The sequence below is a fragment of the Pocillopora damicornis genome, chromosome 3 (assembly GCF_964200805.1).
Source record: "Pocillopora damicornis chromosome 3, jaPocDami1.2, whole genome shotgun sequence".
Classification (NCBI taxonomy): Eukaryota; Metazoa; Cnidaria; class Anthozoa; order Scleractinia; family Pocilloporidae; genus Pocillopora; species Pocillopora damicornis.
The window spans coordinates 12,565,114-12,587,095 of record NC_142672.1 but is presented as its reverse complement, the minus strand read 5'-3'; the positions used below and the strand labels follow the sequence as shown (position 1 = coordinate 12,587,095).

Here is a 21,982-nt window from a genome sequence, read left to right as displayed (position 1 = left end):
ATTCCGGCTGTATGGTCCTAGGAAATTATTCCTTTGGGACGCCTTTAGGCTGTTTTGCAAGAACAACCTCTAGCTATCTAACTAGGCTAAACTTTTATGCCTCGGAAGAAAATGAAACATCGACTTAGCAAGGCAAAAGGATAAACGTCCGAGTTTATTTTCAATAATATTTGTTTTGTCAAGGACATTTTGTTGATGTTGCCATGCTTTTAAAACGATTTTTGCAACTCCCTGTTGTGTGACACGGCCGTAGAGTTCGTGATGTTACGTAAACACGCAGACAAATTCTGTTGGAGACGGGTAGAAGTCCTGCGTAGGTCGTCCGTATGAAATCACGTACACCCGTTCAGGAAATGAGATTGGTGCATATAAACATGACTTCAGTTAACTTGTTATGGTGCAATGATTGTGTAACCTCAAATATTTTAATTTCTATATGCGCTCTCATTGCACGTTCTGTCACCATCCTATCCGTAATGAGGTAAATTATATCTTAAGACTTCATTTTTTATTTCTGTCAAAATGAAAAAGGATTACTAAGTTTTCTTAAAACGCACAACTATGTAAGTGTCATTCGTGGGCACATTGAAAAAATGTTCCTCATTTTTGCGATGATAGGTCACTCTTAGCTGGTACATTGATAAGTGACATTCAAGATCATCATGATGCAATATTCTATTTTCTGATCATTAGTAAGGAAATCACGTGAAGGGAGGAAAATGTTTTCAGACCGGGCTTTATCAATGGAAAAGGTCGATTTCCATTTCATCATCCAAAGTACAAGTTACCAAAGAGTATCATATTCTAGGTGTTTAAAAATCCAGCTCAAGACCGTCGCAATTCGTGTGGATAAGATGATGTGTTCGCCTGATTTCGTGGTCCTGTTAGTTTGGTATGACGTCAATGGAGAGGCAGTTCGTGTCCTAGAGAATCATCAAACAAAGAATATTACTTGTTTCATACAGCAACTAACTGGAAAAAACACGCTACTCTGGAGAAAAGGCAAATGCTATACACACACTGCACGATCGTTGCCGAGATAACCTTGGTCTTACTTCTTTAGAGGACTCGAGTCTTCGTTGTCAGGCTTTATATATTATACCATCACCAATCACACACGTTACTCCTCTGTCCTGTTTGACCAAAAATCTTTCAAGGTGGGTGATTATGAGAATCGTGGATTTGATCAGCGCCTGGAATTTTTTACTTTTAAATTCCCACTGGTGAATTGTAAGTTTTTAAAACCCTTGGGAAATCAAAATACTATACTGGCTAAATCTTACTAATTGCTGTTTATTTCAGGTTTGGTGGCCAGCGACGTCTTTCGTGGCGTCCCGACCGAAGATACTAAAATAATATCACTTGCTGATAGCGCATTTCACTGGCTACACGTGATTGCGACGTGTTGACCAAATGGTTAACTAGCTGGCTTCACGGGCCTGGCATTGACCCAGAGCCGGTTCACTGATCTGTTTCCTTGAGGCGAACACGTAATTATCGCGATGAGATTCACTTCTAAACAAACGTATTCTTCGATTTATTTTCAGGGACTTAAACTCTGGCTTCATTAATTGTTGCTTGACTGTTGGGTTTAACCAGCTTGAGCAAGTCGCGCAAACGGAGGCACTAGGAGTGTCTGATCAAGAACTTTTATTCATTCTATACTTAATGGCTCTTACTGGCTCTTCATCTGGATAACTGAGTCTCTGTGTCTCTCTGTTTTAGCACCAGATACACGCTCTTAAATATCCCATCGATAAGCATATTTGGGCTTACGGGACAACTGACGTTCGAAGCAAAATCCCAGAACTCTTTCTTTAATCATCACCGCAATATTTCTGATTTTTATTCTTTTCGACGTGTGATTTCTAACATTGTATTGCGGTGTTAAGTGTGCTAAGTATATTCAGCAAGTTAGTTGTTTCGATTTAGTCATTTTTTTTGCTTGTTATATAGCATTAACTCGTTATTATAACTAGTTATTAAAGTAGTTAGCTCGAAGGCATTAGCATTTGGAAATTGCTCAGTAAATTTGAGACTAAAGATAGTTTATGTATGTATGTATGTGTAGGAGTATAGATTGAAATGTAGGGGAAATCTGACGAAATTTTTAGGACAATCTGCTGAGGAAAAACATCTTATTCAGAGAATGTAATTCGGTTCTAATCATTTCAAGCTGTCGAAACCGAGAGGGGCTTAGTGAATGTTGATCAGTGCTTCCTAATTCAAGGGGACAAAGAATGAACAGGGAATGAAGTAATTAAAATCAGGTGCAGCAGAAAGGGCCTGCTCATTCTCTGGTGGACCGCTGACGGGTCTGACTGTCAGGGAAAGTTCTAATGACTGGTCTTGTTTTTTGTCCGGCACAAAGGGACTTGGAGGTCTACGTTTGCTGCTTCCTCAGGACGAGATATTTATCCATTCCATGTCAACTCTTCCCGTTCGATATCGATAGGATATCGATAGGTTACGCTTTCAGTATGTCGGTTATCATCATAGATCCTCATTTAAAATTATACATAATTTAAGATAAAGCACCCAGCTCAGCAGAAAAGAGTTTTTTTCTCACAAACATGGAACAGTTACTACTCACAAAATGTGATTCTGCAATGCAACCTGGTTTTGGGAAGGGGGAATTCGAGGAGGTTGGATGTGGGAGAGTGGCACTTAAGTATCAGTCTGGCTGCCCTGAGGTTCTAAATGTCTCACAGGTCCTTATACGCCACCAATCGTTTTCAAACACTCGCGGTGAGGAAACGCGGTAGGAAAAGGGTTGATGGGAAGGGGATTACTATACAACCCCTCACACCTTGCTTCGATGCCAATTGAGTTCACCGCCCACGTTATCAAAAAGACTGGGGCTGAGTCAAAAGTGGATTTCTTAAAAATATATTTTTCAGAGATCATTATGGCCAAATAAGTGCAGAATTTGGAGTCGTTTTACTTTTCAAATTTCCTTTCGACCAATAAAATTTCTCTTCAAATGAAAATAGAAAAGTAACTACATGTCTAAAATTTTAAAATCTTTCAAACACGTGCAATACCGTGTGGAGTTTCCAAGTGGATCAGAGAAAAGTTATTTGACAATGATAAAAATAAAGTATTTAAGCACGGGTATTAAGTTCTCTTTCGCAATCCAACAAAGGTGACTTATGCCAATGTCACTCTTGTGTCTGAAATGGATGCACGAAATTCATTGTTACTTAAGCCGCACTTAAACACACGAAATAAGCAGCATAAAGAAGTGGTACACATCAATATAAGCGATGGGTACAATTGGAATTTTTTATTTCAGTTGAAAAACCCTCGGCATGGCATGTCTGGTTTTGTTAATCCAGGCCTGGTCTATTACCAGACAGAGGTACTTTACTATGTAGTTATTATTAAAAGACAACTGATCCTTCCTTGTCATTAAAAGCAAAGATCTTAAGCTCTAAGACGATTTTAAAAGTTGCATAATCGACAATTTGAAGGCCAATCATTTCCGATGTGAGGCTATGAGAGATATAAATGGAAAGGTTGAGAGGGATTTGTCGGCTCGTTTGTTCGTATTCATGTTTGTTCAACTGAAAAATATTTTAAAAAACTTATTTTGAAAATTCTATAACATACTCAAACATAACAAACATAACATACTTTTTTTGAGCCATGTTTCAAACGGCCGTAGTCTCATTGATCAGTAAGATATCAATGAAAAAGCTGCTGCCATGTGCTCTGAATTTAAATTATCCCATACCCCCTCCTCCCAAGGGTCTTGCGACAAGCTTGATTGGTTGGCCAAAGATCACACGACTTAATTGGCTTAAAAACCCATAGTATAATCGTTGTAACATCCCTATACCTGCACGTACACGGTATTAGAAAGACACAGAGTCTTTCCAAATGGATCATTTCCACTGATATTTCTCAATAATAAGCTTAATTCTTTTTAAAACAACGTCCTACCTGATCATTGTTCATTGGCGGTCAATGACTGCCTCTGCTTTATTTAATTATACTTTGATATTCTAGAATTTGCTCTTTTAAGACAGCTTAGCAGAATAGGATAAAGCTCCAAATAAGAAATACCAAGAGTTTTTTTGGTATTTCCTATTTGGAGCTCACAAGCCATAAAACAAACCTGGGAAAAGACCTTGTGACTGCAATGTGAAATTAACCCCTGCGAGAATGTCTTCAACTTCAACAAGGTGTCTATTAGCTTACATATATTGCCTCAGTAGACAGCGAGTTTCTTTATTACAAAACTATAAGCTAAATAACTTTCATTTCGCCATTTACATCATTTATACATCTTGAAAACTTGTACCAATTGTCCTCTAATAAGCTGATTATTCACTGAGTATTAAGCAATGTTAATAAAATTTCACGCTGAGCTGGGCAACAATGCTAAGAGAGTGGTATTACTATCACGAATTTTTTGAGGGCTACACTGGTGTTTTTGATATTTTGAGAAATTTTTGAGAAACTTTACCGCATATTTTGAGTGCACTCTTTATAAACTTCCAGCTTCAAGTCAACAGTTTTCATTCAAATCCTTGCAGCATTCGCCTGATCGTTGTCACGTAAAGCTGATTTAATGGTCTAGCTAATTCATTCACTTAAATCTCACTATTAGAGCGGCCAAACTCAGTACTAGTCGTAAGGAAAAAACAGTTAGATTCTATCGGCGAGGACACCTGTCCGCGCAAAAAATTCCCACATAACCCCAACCCTCCCAGACTGGGGAGCCTTTCTTTTTGTTAAGTGGTGGTCACTATGTTGCATGGTCTAACAGATCTGTCGGGCTAATCCTAATCCCGAGAAACATCTTACTTACAACGATTACTGCCCCAAGAAGCCGTTATCAGATTGCACAGGATTGCAATTCGCACGGGCTCAACGAAAAAAGCTACCCTCTGATCTATTTTAACTTATATGTTCTGAATACTAAATATCGACCGAAAACACTTCACACAGTAATCACCTTAGTTTGTTCCTTGAAGCAAATGTGCAGGTAACAGATAATGATCAGGGCATTTACATATATTTGCCAAAGTCGTTTATTTATAATTCAGTAACGCTTAAACTTGAAAAAATTCTACGAATTTGAATAGGTAGTGAAACGCCACCGCCAATATTCTTCACTATCCAGCTGATACTTTTCCTTTTTTTACCGTTACGTAACCTCAGTAGCTCAAATTTCCTCTTTCTCCTCACCTTTACTCTCTCTAATGCAGAGATAATATCTTTAGATAAAAAGCCCACAGCCTTTCCGCATGCTCATTTTTATAGGATTAGTTGTGATAAACAGGGAAAGCCGATATTAATGATGTTTATCCCATTAACAAAGCTGATAGAATGGGCGAGAATCTTTGAAGAGCACGACTTCCGTCAGAAAAGAGCAAAAGCTTGAGACAAGCCAATAGTGCAGCACTTATTCCAAGAGAACATGCTAGTTTCCTTACAAACCTTTAAAGAAGAAATTTGATACCAAAATGGAGTGGCTCGTGGTACTGTTAGTTATTTTGATTGTGTACATGTTTAGTGCACGTGTTGAAGAAAGCAAAAGAGATTTTTGCAATAGTCTGCACATGCGCTAGTAAACTCTTGGGAAAGCTATCTGTGATTTCATGTCAGATGTAGGTGAGAATCAGGTAACCAGCAGCGCAAGTATACAAAATAACAGCTTCTGCTGCTGAAGACGCGAATGCCTCTCGAACCCTGCAACGATTGTGAGATTTAACATGAATTATTCTTCAAATGAGACCACCGAAAGAGCTTTTTGCAATAAAATACAGAGCTGATATGGTCATCTGACATGGCGGGCGGCTTATAGGTAAGGGAAGGGAACAAATGGGTTTGGTGATATGCATACCGAAGAAGGGAAAGAAAAAAAACGTGTTATCTTGCATCATAAACCTTCCTTTAAGTGAACAGTTTCCTTGGAACCAGTGAAATTAACGTTGACGCCATAGTTGGGAAAATACGTTGGGAATGAGGTGCAAAATATTGTTCAGCCGTGTCCAGTACAGGCAATACAACAGTAAACAATGGTTATGCATCATCGGCTCAGTATCCAAACAAAAACATCTTGTGTTTAAATTGTTTTCACGACATTTTTTTCATTCCTCCCACGCTCATAGTCCTAAAACCCCCTTTTTCTGTTCTGCGGTACATTGGGGAAATAATGTCATGTAAAAGGAACAAGGGGTCGAAGCTCAGTGGTGCTGACTTCCCCGGTAACACAACACAGCCAAATAAGGTGGAAGTCCCAGCACAATGAGGTAATCAGAAGCTATATGTATCGTCCGTTACACATAATCTGGTTTTCTGCTGGATTTGCCCATCATCCGGCTTTGGTAGAGTATCGGGTATTGAGAACTAACCACACCAGAATAAACTGAGAGAAAATAAAATTTAATAAATATCTGTGTTTGACTCTCGCAAACACATGTAACAGGCGGTGGATTACAATTGGCGTTTGTAATATAGGTATATTCTTAATTTAAATTACTTTTATGTCAACGATTTTTTTCTAGACTTATGAAGGTGTTTCTGAAAGAGTCATAAATGTGAGTGATTCAGCAGTCACATAAAGGGCCTTACAGAAATATTATTCGATAAAAATGATCAGTATCAGTCATTTAACAAGCTTAGCATAAGCGAGAAAATAATTTGGAGTATATAAATTTTGATGATGCTCTAGTGAGAAGTATGATGTGATAGGATTTGATCTTATCCGCTTCTAAATGTCCTTCATACAAGTTATTCCTAAAATTTCCTTATCTACGGACATGAAATACGCGAACGATGCCGTAACATGACAGATAATATGGGTCGTATTATCGTTACAGTCATATTTTGCAGTTTTTCTTGGATCAGAATTAACATAATGCAATTACCGTCGATCGTAAGTGTTTTCGTGATGATGTATCTGATAGTTTGCTCAAGTTTCCACAGAGATTATCTCGAGTATGTGGGCAATTTACAAACAAACGAAAGATAAAATTAAACGTTTGACGAGTTTATCATTCATGGTCTTCACTCATTGTCCCTTGAACGATGAAACATTACCTTGCTTAAGTTTAGGCAAGGACAATGCCTCTTTCTTGCTTCCTTGTGGATTATCCGAGAGCGGCTACGTCGCTCTTCACTTGATGCGCGATCGACTATCATTTCACTTTCAAATTCACCGAAACTGAAGTTTGTCGCTCATCCGCACTTACGTTTCCTACTCTTAAACTGATTGCCTTGCTCTGAAGCGTTGCAGCCATTCCTTGACCTCCTGCATCCGGTAATTCATGGGACCTGCGCCCCCTTCGTATGCAATTTTATTACTCTGCACGATGTATAAGCGGATTGGAACAGCACCGTATGCGATATTGGCAGCATTTAGCATGCTGTCTACCGCCACAGTACAACTGCAAAGATCCAAGGATTTCGCCATTTTTTGAGCGGCCTTGCATCTTTCGTCCAATGTACGGTGCTTCGGGATGTCACTGTTATCCTAGAGATAAAACCAAAAAATGAGAGGAAATTGTCAGAATTTGTTGGTTTCTCATCGTGGTACTATGTCATGGCAGTTCTCCAAGCCCTATTGAGTGATTTCGAGTGACCGGAGACATTCATGGTAGCAACTGTTTATATAGCAACTTGCATAATCGGGTGAAAATTCAAAACAAACTATTCAAACTGTGTCTAGTGATTTGGATTTAACATAAACACAATACATTCTCCACAACTTTAAATAGCGTAACGTGATTTGGTTTTTCACCTTAAATGCCCAGCCATCGACGGGATGAGCTTCTTCAATATAGATCACAGCAAAATCGGCCATTTCTTGAAACTCCTTCATTAGCAGTTGGTATCTTTTCAACATTTGCATAAAAACAGGGCAGGTTGAACTTCCGAAGTTAAGCACCAATGGTCGGCTACCCTTTACAAAGTCTAAAATTCTCTGACAACGTTGACCATCGATGGAAACGATAGGGGAATTGTAGGCTTTGTTGTTTAATTTAACCTTTTTGCCCATATCGGCGAGTAGGCAATAGTACACGTTCTGCAACATTTTCCAGGTAAATAGCGAATCCCAGTAAATTTCTGTCGGCAAGGAAGTGTCCGTCATTTTACACATCGCGATGCTGATCATCGACTTGAAAAATGGCAAAATTTTTAGCATTCGTCCAACGGTGAAGAGGAGAATAAGCGAAGAGTAGATGAGAAACTTCTGGAATACTTGTAGTTCAAAATACATCTCGGCAGCTAGGACACTTACTACCGCTTGGAAACGAGCCTTTCAAAATGAACAAATATTTTGTTTGTTGCCCTCTTTATATCCTCCTACGCAGGGTAAGCAGAAATCCGCTTTCGTTGAGTGACTTAAAACAACGACTTAAGTAAATCTACGGGGATGCCAGTATATAATTACCACAATTAAAACTGACACTCAACTCATTCCATGGTAAAACAAGTTTTGTACTGGAGATGAAACAGTTCTGGAATGTTCTGATGAGACATGTTTAGCGGAGATGAACTTTATTAGGTCACTTTAAAAAATGTTATTCTCTGTATTTCTTCGTGGCTTGACCATTGAAAGACCTACAGTGCAATTGTGTTAATTGCGCCATTTTGCAGTATTTTGTTACGGCTCGGCGCGCCGGTGACTGGTACCGAAACATAATGCTGCCTGAAATTTGGTGTCTGTAAGAGTGTCACTGCAGATTAAAACAACGCGAAAAGTTCTAATTATAAAACCAGTAACAATGTTTCGTTATGTTTTGATTTGAAAAGGCAACTTGTGGTGTTTTTTAGCTTTCGTGCTCGAAGTGTGAAGTCACTGAACAGTTATCGTGATTGCCTGGATTCAAATGAAGCCGCTAAAACAAAGTTTATCCCATGGGGCTCCCACTAATCTGACGCAATTAACGACAAAGCGGTCCCAACTATTGTACCGCCATTACCTGGCCGAACAGTACAACACAGCGGAGGTGTGCAAGCCACAAAAATTTAGGGTACTTTAAAGTGTCATTTATGAAGATTCCGGTCTTGGTGAGCTGTTCCGCTTAGAGATAATATCACCAATGAAGCGCTGTCTCTCACTTTCTATCATTTCCGTCTCTCGATATAAATTTGCACAAGATAATTTGTAAACAAATGCCGAGCGCACGAAAAACTTTCAACTCAGGCCTGCTCGTGGACGTCTGATGCCTTGCACGTTCGATTCCAGTTCGAGATGTCCCGGTTTCAGCCCTAGTTGGGTGGATCATTGCGATTGTTTGCTCGTTTCGTGACGAGACCAAACAAGAGCTACCCTTCTCCTTCCAAAATTAGAAAAAGTTACGACGACCTGTCTGGAAAATTGATGAGCTGGTGGGGGTTGGCTGACATGAATCAGCATTCTGTCGGGGGGGTACTCTTGGCAAAAATCTTTAAAATTGTGCCCGGCGTTCGCTTCTTCAAAATCTATCCAATTTTAGATCAATTAATTCCATTTTCCTCACTTGTCTTCTGAATTCATACCCGTTTTCGGACCTGTCTTCTGAAACTTAAAATTGGTTTCATAATTCTGCTCGAATGATAAAGTTAGTTACTTTTATTTCTCCATTCGACGTTTGGAGTTTAAAAGCAAAAAAATAAGTTTATCTGATGATACGCTCTCCTGGTTTCCCGAAAATTATACCTAATTTAAGGCCAAAATATGTACAGTTTGTATCCGTTTTCAAACTAAAACGACACAAAAATCATATCCTTTGTTGCGGCCCATACCGATTTAGGTTAATAATACATATGGAAGTTCCTGCCATATCAAAATTGTATTTCTTGCACAATTCCCTGTAGATCAGTCACTAAAAATTAAGATTATCATGTGTTACACCCCAGCCTGAGGGCGAGCTTTGTACTACCTCTCAGAGCTTTGTTAGATCGAGTTTAGTAAAATTAAAACGAGAAGCCAATCAGATAGGCCAATTAAAGAAAATCATACGACGAGAAGCTTAAGCGAACTCAAATTTGCAAAAACAAGTAAAGCAAAGCAGAGGGCGCAGGAAAAAGCTATGGATCAAGTCGCGATTGGTTCTATGTCACTTATCTGATTGGATTATTTGGGAGGAATGAGTCTTCTAGATCAGCTTGTCTAGGGGCCGAGACACAAAATTTACTATTTGCATCCTAATTAAAACAATAGTACATTATTTTTCATTGTTTTCCGTCTAATTTTTTTTCAATTTTCATTTCTACTTTTCCATCCCAGATTGGTCTCTTTCTACTTTGACCAGACAGAAATTGAAAGAAACGCAATGCAGTGTCTTCTAAAGAAGACGACGTAAGATGAAAATAGTTTTTGATGTGAACTTTGGCAGACGTAATCAATGCAACATTTACGTCGTCTACACGAAAATATTCACGAGGAAGTTCGAGAAAAAGTTCTCAAAGTTAATCCCTTTGTCCACCCAACCATCTACTAAAATGCCCATTAAAAGAAACCAGGAGCAGCAAGACACAAGGTTTCATTTTAAAACGTAAACGAATACGTGTGCATATTTAATAAATTACATCTTCATGTGAATTTTGTCATATGTTCTTGCGTGAATTTTGAAATTTCGATGACGTCAACCTTTAAGTGCTCAGAGCTGTTACCATATATAACCATGCCAGTTTTTCTCTAATATGTCGTGACTTTGTCACGCTCAAGGACCATAAATAACGATTCATTGACGTCACTAGTCTGGAAACTTCAAGTTTGTTTTCGCTCAGTCTAGTTTGAGGATTATTTTAGGAGTAATCGCGTGAAATTATAAATGAAAAAAAACTTGATAGAAAAAGTTAGTTATTCTGTATGCGGGTTTACTTGAAATGGTGCATCGAGGGTGTCCGATACTATTCTCAAGATCTGGAACTGTAATTCCCAAACGAAAATCCTTTTTGTGTAAACTGAAAAAAATATATTGCGTGACAGTCCAAAGGTACGTCGCTCTAATCCTTTGAGGAAACTTTGGGTGGCCCAGCATGATGATTATTAAATAATTAGAGTCAAATTGCAAATGAACTTTGACTTCGAGAATATTCATGATTCTGTTTGTTTATTATTCTGAGTAGTGAATAAGAGGTCCAATCCCCTCGCTCGCGTTCTTGGCATTTCTCAGACCCTTATGTTAAAATGCCTTTTCAACATTGTTTTTCCTAAGAATCCCTCATCTAGGTCCTTCCATGAAAAGGGGCTTATATTTCAACTCAATGTCTCTACGGATCTCCCCTCTAACACCTCTAACATTTAATTGCTGGGAGTGATCATACCCTATGAGAAAGCGAACTCCATCCCCATCCCCCTCCCCCCCTCCCCCCCACCGTCAAGCTGTAGTTCAGGAACTTGAATAATTTTTATTTGAACAAAATATGGCGGCACTTTCAAGTAATACTATCTTAAATAAAATCCTCAGTTTGTAGACATGAAGCCTGTTTAGACTAACTGGAAAACAACACTAGTATTTATTGGTCAAATTGTTAATCAAGTCAAAAATTTTTTTTCCTAACTTCCTTCTCTCCATCAATTAGTATACCTCCAATTTATCCTTTTTCGATCAGTTCGATAGGCGCACGACGTTTAGTTCTGCAGTTCCAAGATTTTCGACGATACCTTGATTGACAGAAACCCCGTTACGCTTGTAAACACTCTGATGAAAGGGAATTTTGAAAAAGTTGCGGAAATTCTTCCCAGCAAACTCACAAGTTTTGATCCTTTCGCCAGCCGGCACGATTCAAAGAAACTAAAGCGTGAAAATCTCAGAATGAAACGACCGATCATGAAAATGGGAGAGTTGTAATACAGCATATTTATCAGTTGAGTAACATTTTTACATCTGAAAGCTGATTGGACAAGAAACATTGTATATCATGTCATGCTCTGCCTCTTAGTGATCTTCTGGTCTTTTATCAATTTTTGATTTTTGTGGCGTTTCCATTTTGTGACAAATTTTTAATGACAGCTGCTTCGAAAATCCTGGATTCCTTTATTAAATTTAATTCAAGCTGAAAACCCGATAAAAATTTTTTTCTTTCTTTTCTTAGAATATTAATTAAGAAAAATTAATTTACTCTTTTTCAGGTCAGAAAAGGTTTTTCACTGAGAGGGATTTAAGTGATTAAGTTTTCTCATAAAATGGATTTCCTTCGAAGCTCTTCACCTTGTAATGTAGTTTTATTTTTTGGAGACTCAGAGTCAATTGATTTCTATCTGCGATCGATCTGAGTCGATCAGAATCCATTCTGGCAGCTATTAAAGAAAAGTGTTGCGTGCATCAAAGTGAAGATGGCAGAGTGTGTAGAGAGAAGTTCACTTGGAAAGCCATTTCCGCGGCACCTTTTAGAGATTAGATGGCTTAAGGCGATAAGAAAGAATGGATGGGAAATTTCGCAAGCGATTGAGATCGCTAGCTTTATAACATGCATGAATGGCGTCGTGAAAGCCCCCAGCGTCATGGCTACCAATCAACTCTTAACCCGATAATCATGACATTTTCCAATCCTAATGTTTATGCAGCATTTCATAATACTTTCCTCCTCCTAGTTTATTAGCTGTCGGAGCTGGTCAGAACCGTAATCTCTAAGGAAGAAAAAGGAAAACTTTGGTGACCTCGATCGCGAGCAAAACTGTTCTCAAAAACTTCTGTTCTCCCATGGACGTTGTTTTAGAAGGTACGTTTCAACCTGTCGAAATCCTATTGATATATTTTTTCAAACGAATATGAGCAAAAATTCAAGTATTTTAAATGTTGCCACATTTTGTGATAGAAAAAGTTAGAAGCTGTCAAAAGGTTTTCCTCTATGTTTTACATCATGTGAGCAAAACCATTAGAAACTGTGTCAGTAATTCTCACACGCTAACAATACATGAAAATGTGATGGTGTGTTTCTTCGCCATTAAAGAGTAAAAATAAGCAGTCATTTTTTAGCTATATGGCTGCCTAGAATAATGAAATGGTAGCAAACCTCTCTACTAATTAAATTTAGGAATTAGACTTGAAATAAAGAATTGCTGCTGCTAATTCCGGATATATTGTGATGAAAATTCTAAATATCACCTGGAGGCAATCTTGTACTTGTAAAGAAAGCACTTCTTGCCCTCGTTTCATAAATCTTTAGCAAAATTCTTGGCACATAGAGTCGGGTAATTTTTTCGTATAGGGATTTTAATAGCGGAAACAGTGGGCAAATCCATTTTTGCCGTAAAACATCTTTAGTTCATTCATTTCTGACAAATTCGTGCTTTTTTCATTTCTTTTCTTTTTTTCCTCAGCAATGCTGTTTTCGAACTTCTGTTGTTTTATTTTTTACATAAATAGCTTTTGGCATCTATTCTCACAGGATGCATTGACAATAAATGGATGGTAACCTTAAGAGGGAAAAAAAAATTACCCTTTGGCAATGACTGAAACATTTTTACGAGTCTGAACGAAGAAATATCAAATGAAAAATAAAAGAAATAATAATAAAAATAAAGTGGAAAGCGCATTTTAAGCTTTTCTTGTTTTAAGTACAATGATAAAGTGACAGATTGCTTCTCATCCAAACTCAAAAGAAAGAAAAAATAAACAAAAGAAATGTGGAGATTAGGAAACCAAATACCAAACAAAACCTAAACAGTTGTTTTTGTTTTCTCTAGTCAGACATGGATTTTATCATCTAAACCAACCAATTTAATCTGCATTTTATGTATTTTTCTTCTTTTAGTTTTTCTTTCCCTTTTTTCGTCAGGGCTGGACATTTACAGATACAACGAATAAGATTACATGCTGCAAGGGGTGGGGGTGGGGGGGGGGGCAGCTTTAGATCTACACAAACGATGCCATTCAAAACAGATGGCTGATTCGATTTTTTTCTAAGACAAACGTGCAAACTAGAGTAACAAGAATGTAAATATTAATAAAGTAGGAGAAATTTGGATGTCAGATATTGTGGCTAGTAGCCATGGCAACTTTTTTTCAGTGGTCAGTGCAGTGTTAAAATTGCTAAGGAATCGGGGCAAGGTTAAGGAAATCTCTTAGGCGACTAAACTCACTGTCGGTTCATCCTCAAATAAGACGTGGAAAACCCTGATATACATCCAATTTCTAGCATAACGTATATAGTTACCACACAACTCAGGGAAGAAATGTATATATATTTTTGTTTTGCAATTGTAACATGTTGTAACTGATGCTCAGAATCTAGCCAGACCGTCAATTTTCGGCGCATTGATTTTTCTAACTTTAGTCGAAGATGAATTAATCAATATTATAAGCTATTCCCGTTGTGGGTCTCCTGCTCTCCTAATTGAAATTTGAGCTTACTTCCTCGATCAGGAAAAGGAAAAAGAAAAGAAATTTTGGCAAACGATAGGGTCCTATTTGATTTACGATTTCAGGAAAAGATACTGAGTGGTTATAATTCAATTTTAAATTACGTGTCTGGTTAAAAACTAGCAGGAAACAGTTACTCCAAATTTAATTCAACTTCAGAATGGAAGACGTTTAATTTTTTTTAAAAATTACTTTTATTGCTACATAAGCCATAGGTAATGAAAATGCTCGGAAAAAACATAACACAACCACCGGAGACTTTATATCGTAACCAAATTTTAATCTTTATTTGACTTTCTTCACCTCAGATATTGTAAATCATTGTAGCATTAATATTAACTTTCGTGATAATTTGTCAGTGTCTTGAATTTACAGTCTTTTTTGGGAAGGTAATCTCTGCTTACCCAATATAAATAACTCTATTTGTACTTTTCACGTTGAAAGAAATGACTACGTTTTTCGAGATAATGAAACAAGCAGGGTATTAGTAGAACAGATCCTAAGAATAAATAAAAAGAAAACCTAATTATTTGTTGGTGTTGAATTTAGCGATTGCAAAGATGGTCAATTGTAAGACGTTCATTTATATGCAATGGCTTTTATTCTTGGTACAGGTAGAGGAAACTAAAAAAAGGTGATAACACTTTCAAAATCAGAAAGGGAAGTCTAATTTCCAAGCGATAGAGAACGATAACAATCGTAACTTTATCAACACCTTACCTATTATGGGATACCTTTTTTTCGCAAATAATATTCATGATTTTATGTAGATATGTTTATTCAATACCTTTAATATAGCTTAAGAGCTTTTCTGCCGTCAGTCACTTTACACCGGTCCGTCGAACTACAACAACAAATCTTCGGCAGGTGTACAACAGCTTGATGCGAAGTTAAGTTACCAGCACGACTTGCGGAGGGTTTTGTGGGTATGTTTTGTGATTATTATATTTGGAGTTGATGATTGGACAAAACTTAACTGGTAGGATAAGAACACGTAAGCGTTTAAGGTAATTTTTCTTTTGAAATCATACCGAATCCTGACTGAACGGTATGATAATCGTGGCTAGAAAGATATGTTAGTTTTAGGCGGGGAATAAGCTTTGATCACCATACATTGCTTCAGGATTCTAGATCTGCGCTATTTAGATTTCGAGCGATTGGAAAATTGATCTTTTTGCCATTCCGTTAATTGTATGACTGAATGACATTCGAACTGGACGATTAAAAATAAAATCTTTTTGCAATAGCCCTTTTGAAAAAATTGGACTCGGTTTTGGTATTCTATCTTAAATGCTTATTATTTCCCGTTAAAAATACAGAAAAATAAAAATAAAATGTCCGTGTGAATAAAATGTTTACCTCTTTTTCATCCGAACATAAATAAAACGTTCTGTCGTTCGGAATTCGGATTAAGTAACAGTAATTCGTCGTTTGCGGTAGGTCATCAAAACACAAAACCGCATAAATTTTACTTAAAAACACATTGCTGGCCGTAATATCAATAGTAATTAAAACAGCAGACCGATTCAACTAAACTTACTTTAGAAATAATTCGTTTGATAAAGCCGAAGCTGATTTGGAAATTTATCTTTTTCGAATTATTGGTTTCTAAACCTTAACTATTCCCTGCTGTTTTGGTAACAAGAATCAATCGTTTCAACGAAACACGAACCATTGTAAGGAGCGTGTTAATTATGGGAGGTAAAAATATGTAAAGTTAAATTGAGCTTTTCGTGAAGCTGGTCTGAAAACAACGAACCAATTAGCTAAATTGATCACAAAAACACCTCATGTAAAATTTTTTTTTCCGGACTTTTAGCAACAGATGAATTTTGAATTTAAATTTGAATTGCATTTATTTATTTATTTATTTTTTTTAATGAAACGCTAAAATTCTGCTCCAATCATAGCTTAGAAATAGATTTTTTTTAACGAAACACCCACCTGCATTGTTTGTTTCGTAATTAACAAATATAAATTTTTGGCTCACGCGATTTCTTGGCAATTTCAGCCATACATTACCACTCATAGGAGTCACTTGAACGAGGTAACAACATTTTGAAACAGCAGGAAAATTCTTAAGAAGCCCAATTATGCAACAGATGTACGACTCAGTGGCGCAGACTGAATAGATTTAAATTGGGTAAGCTTGGAAAACACAGGCTATTTTTTTTAGTAGTACTGATAAAGGTTTTGATATTTCGAATTCACGAAGCCTTCCTTGTGTAGTTATTTTTATGTGGGTTTGACCATGGCAATTTAAAACCACTAGTTTTACGTTTAAATGTTTAAGGCTTATAATTCGTCTTTTAAAACAATGATTACTATCAATACCCTGAATTAAGCCGCTTTCACCCAAAGTCTCTTTTGTAGATATCGTGGAGATTTCTCAAAAAAACGATGGTCGGTTTAGCTCCTACTTCTTAAAACACTTTTTTTTTTATCTTTTCCGTAAGTAGCTAGATTGCGGCGAAATATACAAAAAAAAAATGTATTTCATATTTATTAATTTTTGCAACATGAGAGTGTACTGTAGGGTATTTATTTCAGTAAACACATCTTTTACTTGGCAAACAAGGCTGGTGAAACAGTACGCAAACCAGAGCAAATACGCAAAGAGGTATTTTCATTCGGTTTACTTAGAGATTAAAACAAAAGTCTCAAGTCTGACTAACAAATCAATCAAAAAAGAGACTATCGCAAGCTGAACTCAAAATTAATAATCATGGAATATTCAGTTGGTGGGAAACTCCCCGCCGGTTATTTACACCAAGGAAATTAGAATTTTCTGAATTTAATGAAAATCATATAAAAACGTCAGGGAAACACAACTGGCCAATTTTGTTTCCATGCATTATGGTAGTTATATATAGTTTATGTCACAAAACTAAGGCCAAGTTCCGCGGCGTTCAAAAAGTGAATCATTGGATCTAATGGCGCTCTTTGTTGGGAAAAATTTTCGATTAATTTTATCGGGAAATTTGGAAATTTATCAAATGGAAGGAACAAATGTCATATTTGTTAAAACAAAACGAGTTCACTTATCTCAGATTCGCTTTGTTTAAACACACCCTCGCAGATATTTTATCTTTTATGCTGTACTGACAAAATTTTCAGTTAGCAATAGGCGAACACCATCAAGTTAATCTCTCTGGATTAGACAACAGATCCGTAAATTGACTAATGGCCATGGGTGGAAAGATTTTTAATTATGAAGATAAATAAACGCTTTGTTCCCAAAGCCTCTTGATAAATGAACGCAGCATAACGTTTCATTTTTGTTGGGTAAGGCAGAGGAACGTAGGAGACATAAAAAAACAACTTGGAAAACGCATTGGACTAAAAGTACTTAGCTATCCAATGCAACAAGGAAATACAAGGTAAATGGAATAAGAAAATCACCGTTCACTTTCATGGACAGAGTAGAAGTCGAGGTGGATTAACGCAGCAATCTTTGTTTTTTTTTTTGTAAAGAAAGGGGCTTAGTTATAACTGAAATATTTACATCCTAAGAGTTCTTTCAGTCAGTACCTCCTCTTTAAATTTTGGCTGTAAGTATGAAAAATATATTTAAAACATGTGGAGTGAAGCGAGAGACTTTGCTTAAGTTTCAGGGCTCGATTTATGCTCTCACGACCATAGAACAGCTAAAACTTTGGATTAAATTGGCTGATGTTTTGTGCTTAAGATATGAATTTCATTTCTTTAAATTTTTTCCGTTTACGATCTGTATGAGCTTTGAAATAGAGTAGGACTAATGCAATTTTATATCCTTTAGAAGGTCGGTCGTCTTGTTTATTAATCACGTTTTTCCGTGTAAATCGATCGCTTTTATCTTGGCAGATGCAAAGTCCGTCTAGAGCTTATTACCTCGGCTTGATACCTTTGTCCGTTGAAATAGATAAGGCAAGCATGGCAATCAGATAGTCCGAAGAAATAAAAAACTTTGTGTTTCGAATGGACGAACCAAAAAGTTTTCTTGTAAGAATATGCAGGAGACCTTTAAACAGACAGCCTTTGAAATTGAATGACACAGCGGAGAACTGTCTATTTCTTAGAGTATTGGACTACAAGTTTAGGATCAATAAGTTTTGACGCTTTCGCGTGTAACTCCGATTATTATACATTATACTTCAGACTTACTGCAGTTTGAAGTCGACATTATAACGCAATATCTGCGGCAGATATTGGGTTATCATGTCGAATTCAAAGTCTGCCTAGCCTACAAGCCTTTCGTCTCAAACTCTTGCAATTACAGTGTTTTATTTGCAGGTTGTTCAAAAACTGTTCAATAATACAGCTTTTAAATTCGGTTTTCATGAATTGTCAAACCTCGTGTCGTCTGCTTCAGCCTTCGGCTTCGGCAAATAACTCAGCTCAACTCGACATTGATGATTCATTGATAATGCACGATTTTTGAAGACAGTCGGCAGTCAATGTCGTAGGCACTATCAGGTCTGTGACCGACCCTTTGCGCCCGCGGTTTGGAAAGTGAAGATTGGGAAATAGTTATCTGCCTGCAGTTCCACCATCTTTGGATTAGTAAATATTTCTTCATCTGCATAGAGTCATCTATGATGTTTGTAAATTTAGCTACGGCTTATTTGTTTGTTATCTGAATGTAATTCTCCGAATTTGTCTTACATCGATCATTATACAGCAATCACGTTTTGTGGTTGTTCAATCAATAAACCTTTTCATACAGATATCCTCCATAACCTGCAAGATGAATTATTTGCAATCCGGCCGGAAACCTTTACTGAAAAGGTTCCTAATTATCAATCGTAGCCTTAATTGGTAACAATGAATGATGTTGAGGCAGAATGTTCTATCCCTAATACATATTTTCGCCGGATCTCGCCCACTGTACTTTGGACACCCGAACAGTGGAGATGCTATAAAACACCCTAATCGAGGTGAAAGTTTTTATTCCCCTCTAATCCGAATTCTGTCAGTATTAATCTTTACTTATGATTGTAAATGAACGGGAGTTATCACTATTGAATAAAGAGCGACATAATTTTATAAAATAATCATAACGTTGGACTCATACAGAGCAAATAAATGGTGTAATTTACTTTATTGATTTTCTTCGCTGTTAGTCAAACGGGGTCCTAATTTTATTTCATGAGCAACTCGCAGTAATCAACGGTAATGTTTTTCCTTCCTTGTTTAGTGTTCCTACTTGACACAAGATCAAAAGAATTATTAGAGACTGGAAGATTTTAAAATCTTTTTCGAAAGCTTTAGTTTACGAGAATTTTTCTGCGATGAAAATTGGAAAAAAAATTGGTGGGAAACCACAAGATGTTATCATGGTATGATGAAGTTCACCAAAATTAGAAGAAACAAATAAAGGAAAAAATTTATAATAAAAGATGGAGAAGATTGAAAAGGATTGCGAATTGTACACTTGATAAAATATAGACGACGTTTTTCAAGTCACAGAAACCAAGATGTAGCTGCCACGCGGTTGAGTAAGCTCCCACTGGGAGTGCTTGAATGGGTTTGTAAATACAGTGGTGCATGGTTCGTTTGCTGGGTTTTTTCTTTCAAGTTCAGATTTATGTTAACTAAAAATAATCAACTGCTGCTTTGGGAACCCTTACCTTGCGTTCTACGTTTCAAGAACCTCTCTGTGATGGATATACTTTTATCAGGTTACGCTGGATTCTAAATCAAGAAAATATTTAACCTCAAATGTTTGAGACTTAACGAGCGCTCATGGTTTTTTAATCATCCCGACAACAGCCAAAGATTATAAAGCCAGAGCATCGTCTGACCTTTCCTGGCCTTGATTCCTCTTTCCCAGAATGGAAGCTTTTAAGTACTTGAAATATTGACATACATTTTACTGATCTGTTTTAGAAGCTTTTGGATGAAACGAAAGTAGTTTAAGGCAAACTACCCAACGGGTTCTTAGTATTTCGCTGCAGAGTACTGGAAAGCGGTCGTCCGTCCTTTTGACGTGTCAATACCTCGTGACGTTTGTTAAGGTAACACTGTTTTTTTTTTCTTTTTAATTTACCTATGCATGCTTAAGAATCGGTATCCTTTAATAGAAGGCCTTAGCTGGAGGCTATGAGCTTAGGTCTTTATTTCCAATAAAGTTAACACATGTTTGAAAAAACACAACTCTTTTCCCTAAATTGAAAACCAATTTGATAACCTCGCTCTGAGTTTTCATTCGGTGACAAAATGTTGTCTGAAAGCCAAAGGGAAATCCTACAGGCAGAAATCGGTTGCCCGGCAGTCGAGTTCATGCATCTGATGGTATTTATAACCAAGATTAAAACAGAACTTCGAGAAATGTTGATGTTGGTTTCATCGAAAGAGCGCCAAGCGCGCTCGGAAAAAAAAATCTAAATTACCTAAAATTTTTCATCTCGTGATGTCGAACTCGAATCGAAGGAAACCCTTAAGAGCCCAGCTCTATGGTAATGTAGAGCGGTAAAAAGTAAAGATATGAAGAAAATTAATTTGTGGTTGTCACAAAAAAGATCAATCTGCTCTCTATTTTTCGGCTTAATAAACGAAATAGATGATGCCAAATTTTCCCTTTTTTAAAACTGTTTTTCCTTTTAATCATGAATATAAATTGCGCTTATTACAAACAAAAAAAATCGATGAATAAAAAGCTTAAATTGCGTCCTTGTGTGGCCCAGTGACTGCATCAGAGTTTCGTGCGTTTTCCATATTTTTTTATTATTCATGTAAAGAACTGAGTAGAAAGGAAAAAAAAAACCTTTTTGATCTTAATCATTTTCGTCCCGAAGCAGGTTCGTAAATAACATCAGCCAAGAAACGTTGTATTCTAAATTTTGTAGCTGTCAAGCCAGTGAACGTATGGGAGCCAAGTTTGCCATAAGATTTGCCTGTCGATCAATGTCAGCTTTCATAATTTGTAGCTTACGCAATCGAGCTATCTTAAGCTAACATCATGATCACTCTAGCTAGGTTGAAGCTCAGCGATGCGTCAGTGATGACTGAAGGATGTGCAACGAAAAGTATAAAAGAGGAAATGCGGTAGAAGATCTTCCAAAAAATAAAATATCATGGTAAAAGGAGTCGTCTCAGATGTAAACTGTTAGTTTAATTTCGAATTATATTGATCTTCAAACATGGGAAAGTTGCTGTTGCAATTACCAATTTGAGAGATATCATAACTTGTTTCGAGGTTTCAAAAAAGGAAAAGGAAATATCAGTTATAAATATTTCATCAAATAAAGCAGCTGAAGAATAACCGCTCACTAAATGGTTAACAAATTATCAACTTGGCGACGTGTTGCCCTTTTGTTTATGATTCACTCTTTAGAAAAAATTGAAGTTCCAGACTGAGCGACTCAGGCGCTTTTCAATCAAACCCTAATATTAGATTTTTAAAAAGGTTACCGATAGCATGATGATTTTCCCTTCCATAAACCCTACCCCCTCCTTTCGCCCCAATAAATTTCTCTCACGTTCCTTATCCAACTACAAAAACTCCTGTTACCAACATGTTACACAAAGATGATGCAAACGGACTTTAATCTGTTGCGTATAGACCAATAAATTGTGCAAGTAAAAACTACTGCACAACTAGACCACCCAATTCGTCGGCCTGTCACATCTGATTGTCGTTCCGCGCTAATCGCAAAGAGAGTCAACGATTTCTCAAAGTTCAATCGTTA

The 21,982-nt window shown here is 37.0% G+C and overlaps 2 protein-coding genes and 2 long non-coding RNA genes across 18 annotated transcripts in view; 2 read left to right on the top strand and 2 right to left on the bottom strand.

Moving 5' to 3' along the window:
- Window positions 1-496: 496 nt before the first annotated feature.
- On the bottom strand, window positions 497-1,193 carry LOC149048277 (uncharacterized). 2 transcript variants are annotated; one of them, XR_016185402.1, is made up of 2 exons: window positions 1,056-1,193; window positions 497-923 (listed from the first exon to the last, which is right to left on the bottom strand). It is a non-coding gene; the product is annotated as an uncharacterized LOC149048277 (long non-coding RNA). The 2 variants fall into 2 exon arrangements; XR_016185403.1 differs by having other exon boundaries at window positions 1,020-1,134.
- LOC113675641 (uncharacterized) lies at window positions 1,018-2,569 on the top strand. The gene is made up of 2 exons (XR_003446626.2): window positions 1,018-1,157; window positions 1,303-2,569. It is a non-coding gene; the product is annotated as an uncharacterized LOC113675641 (long non-coding RNA).
- Window positions 2,570-6,380: 3,811 nt separating this feature from the next.
- LOC113675602 (thyroxine 5-deiodinase) lies at window positions 6,381-8,726 on the bottom strand. Its single transcript, XM_027192193.2, has 2 exons — window positions 7,754-8,726; window positions 6,381-7,486 (listed from the first exon to the last, which is right to left on the bottom strand). The coding sequence occupies exons 1-2, from the start codon at window positions 8,231-8,233 to the stop codon at window positions 7,217-7,219; spliced, it is 750 nt and encodes a 249-aa protein (XP_027047994.2). The 5' UTR covers window positions 8,234-8,726; the 3' UTR covers window positions 6,381-7,216.
- A 3,828-nt stretch (window positions 8,727-12,554) lies between these two features.
- Window positions 12,555-21,982, top strand: part of LOC113675611 (histamine H2 receptor) — a 28,218-nt gene continuing 18,790 nt past the window's right edge. For 2 of the 14 annotated variants that reach the window (XM_089201897.1, XM_089201894.1), the window contains exons 1-3: window positions 15,141-15,238; window positions 16,324-16,455; window positions 20,181-20,308. The gene's annotated coding sequence lies outside the window, so the exon portion shown is untranslated. Of the gene's footprint in view, window positions 12,670-15,105; window positions 15,239-16,321; window positions 16,456-17,531; window positions 17,693-20,180; window positions 20,309-21,139; window positions 21,582-21,982 lie in introns of those variants that run through there. The other 12 variants (XM_089201898.1, XM_089201893.1, XR_016185287.1 and 9 more) reach the window with 11 other exon arrangements.

Bases quoted from the DNA above. Each gene is read 5' to 3' on its own strand.
- LOC113675602 (XM_027192193.2), bottom strand. From the start codon at position 8,233: ATGTATTTTGAACTACAAGTATTCCAGAAGTTTCTCATCTACTCTTCG. The intron at 7,487-7,753 runs GTGAAAAACCAA...TTTTATCTCTAG, and splicing joins TCGATGGCTGGGCATTTAAG to GATAACAGTGACATCCCGAA.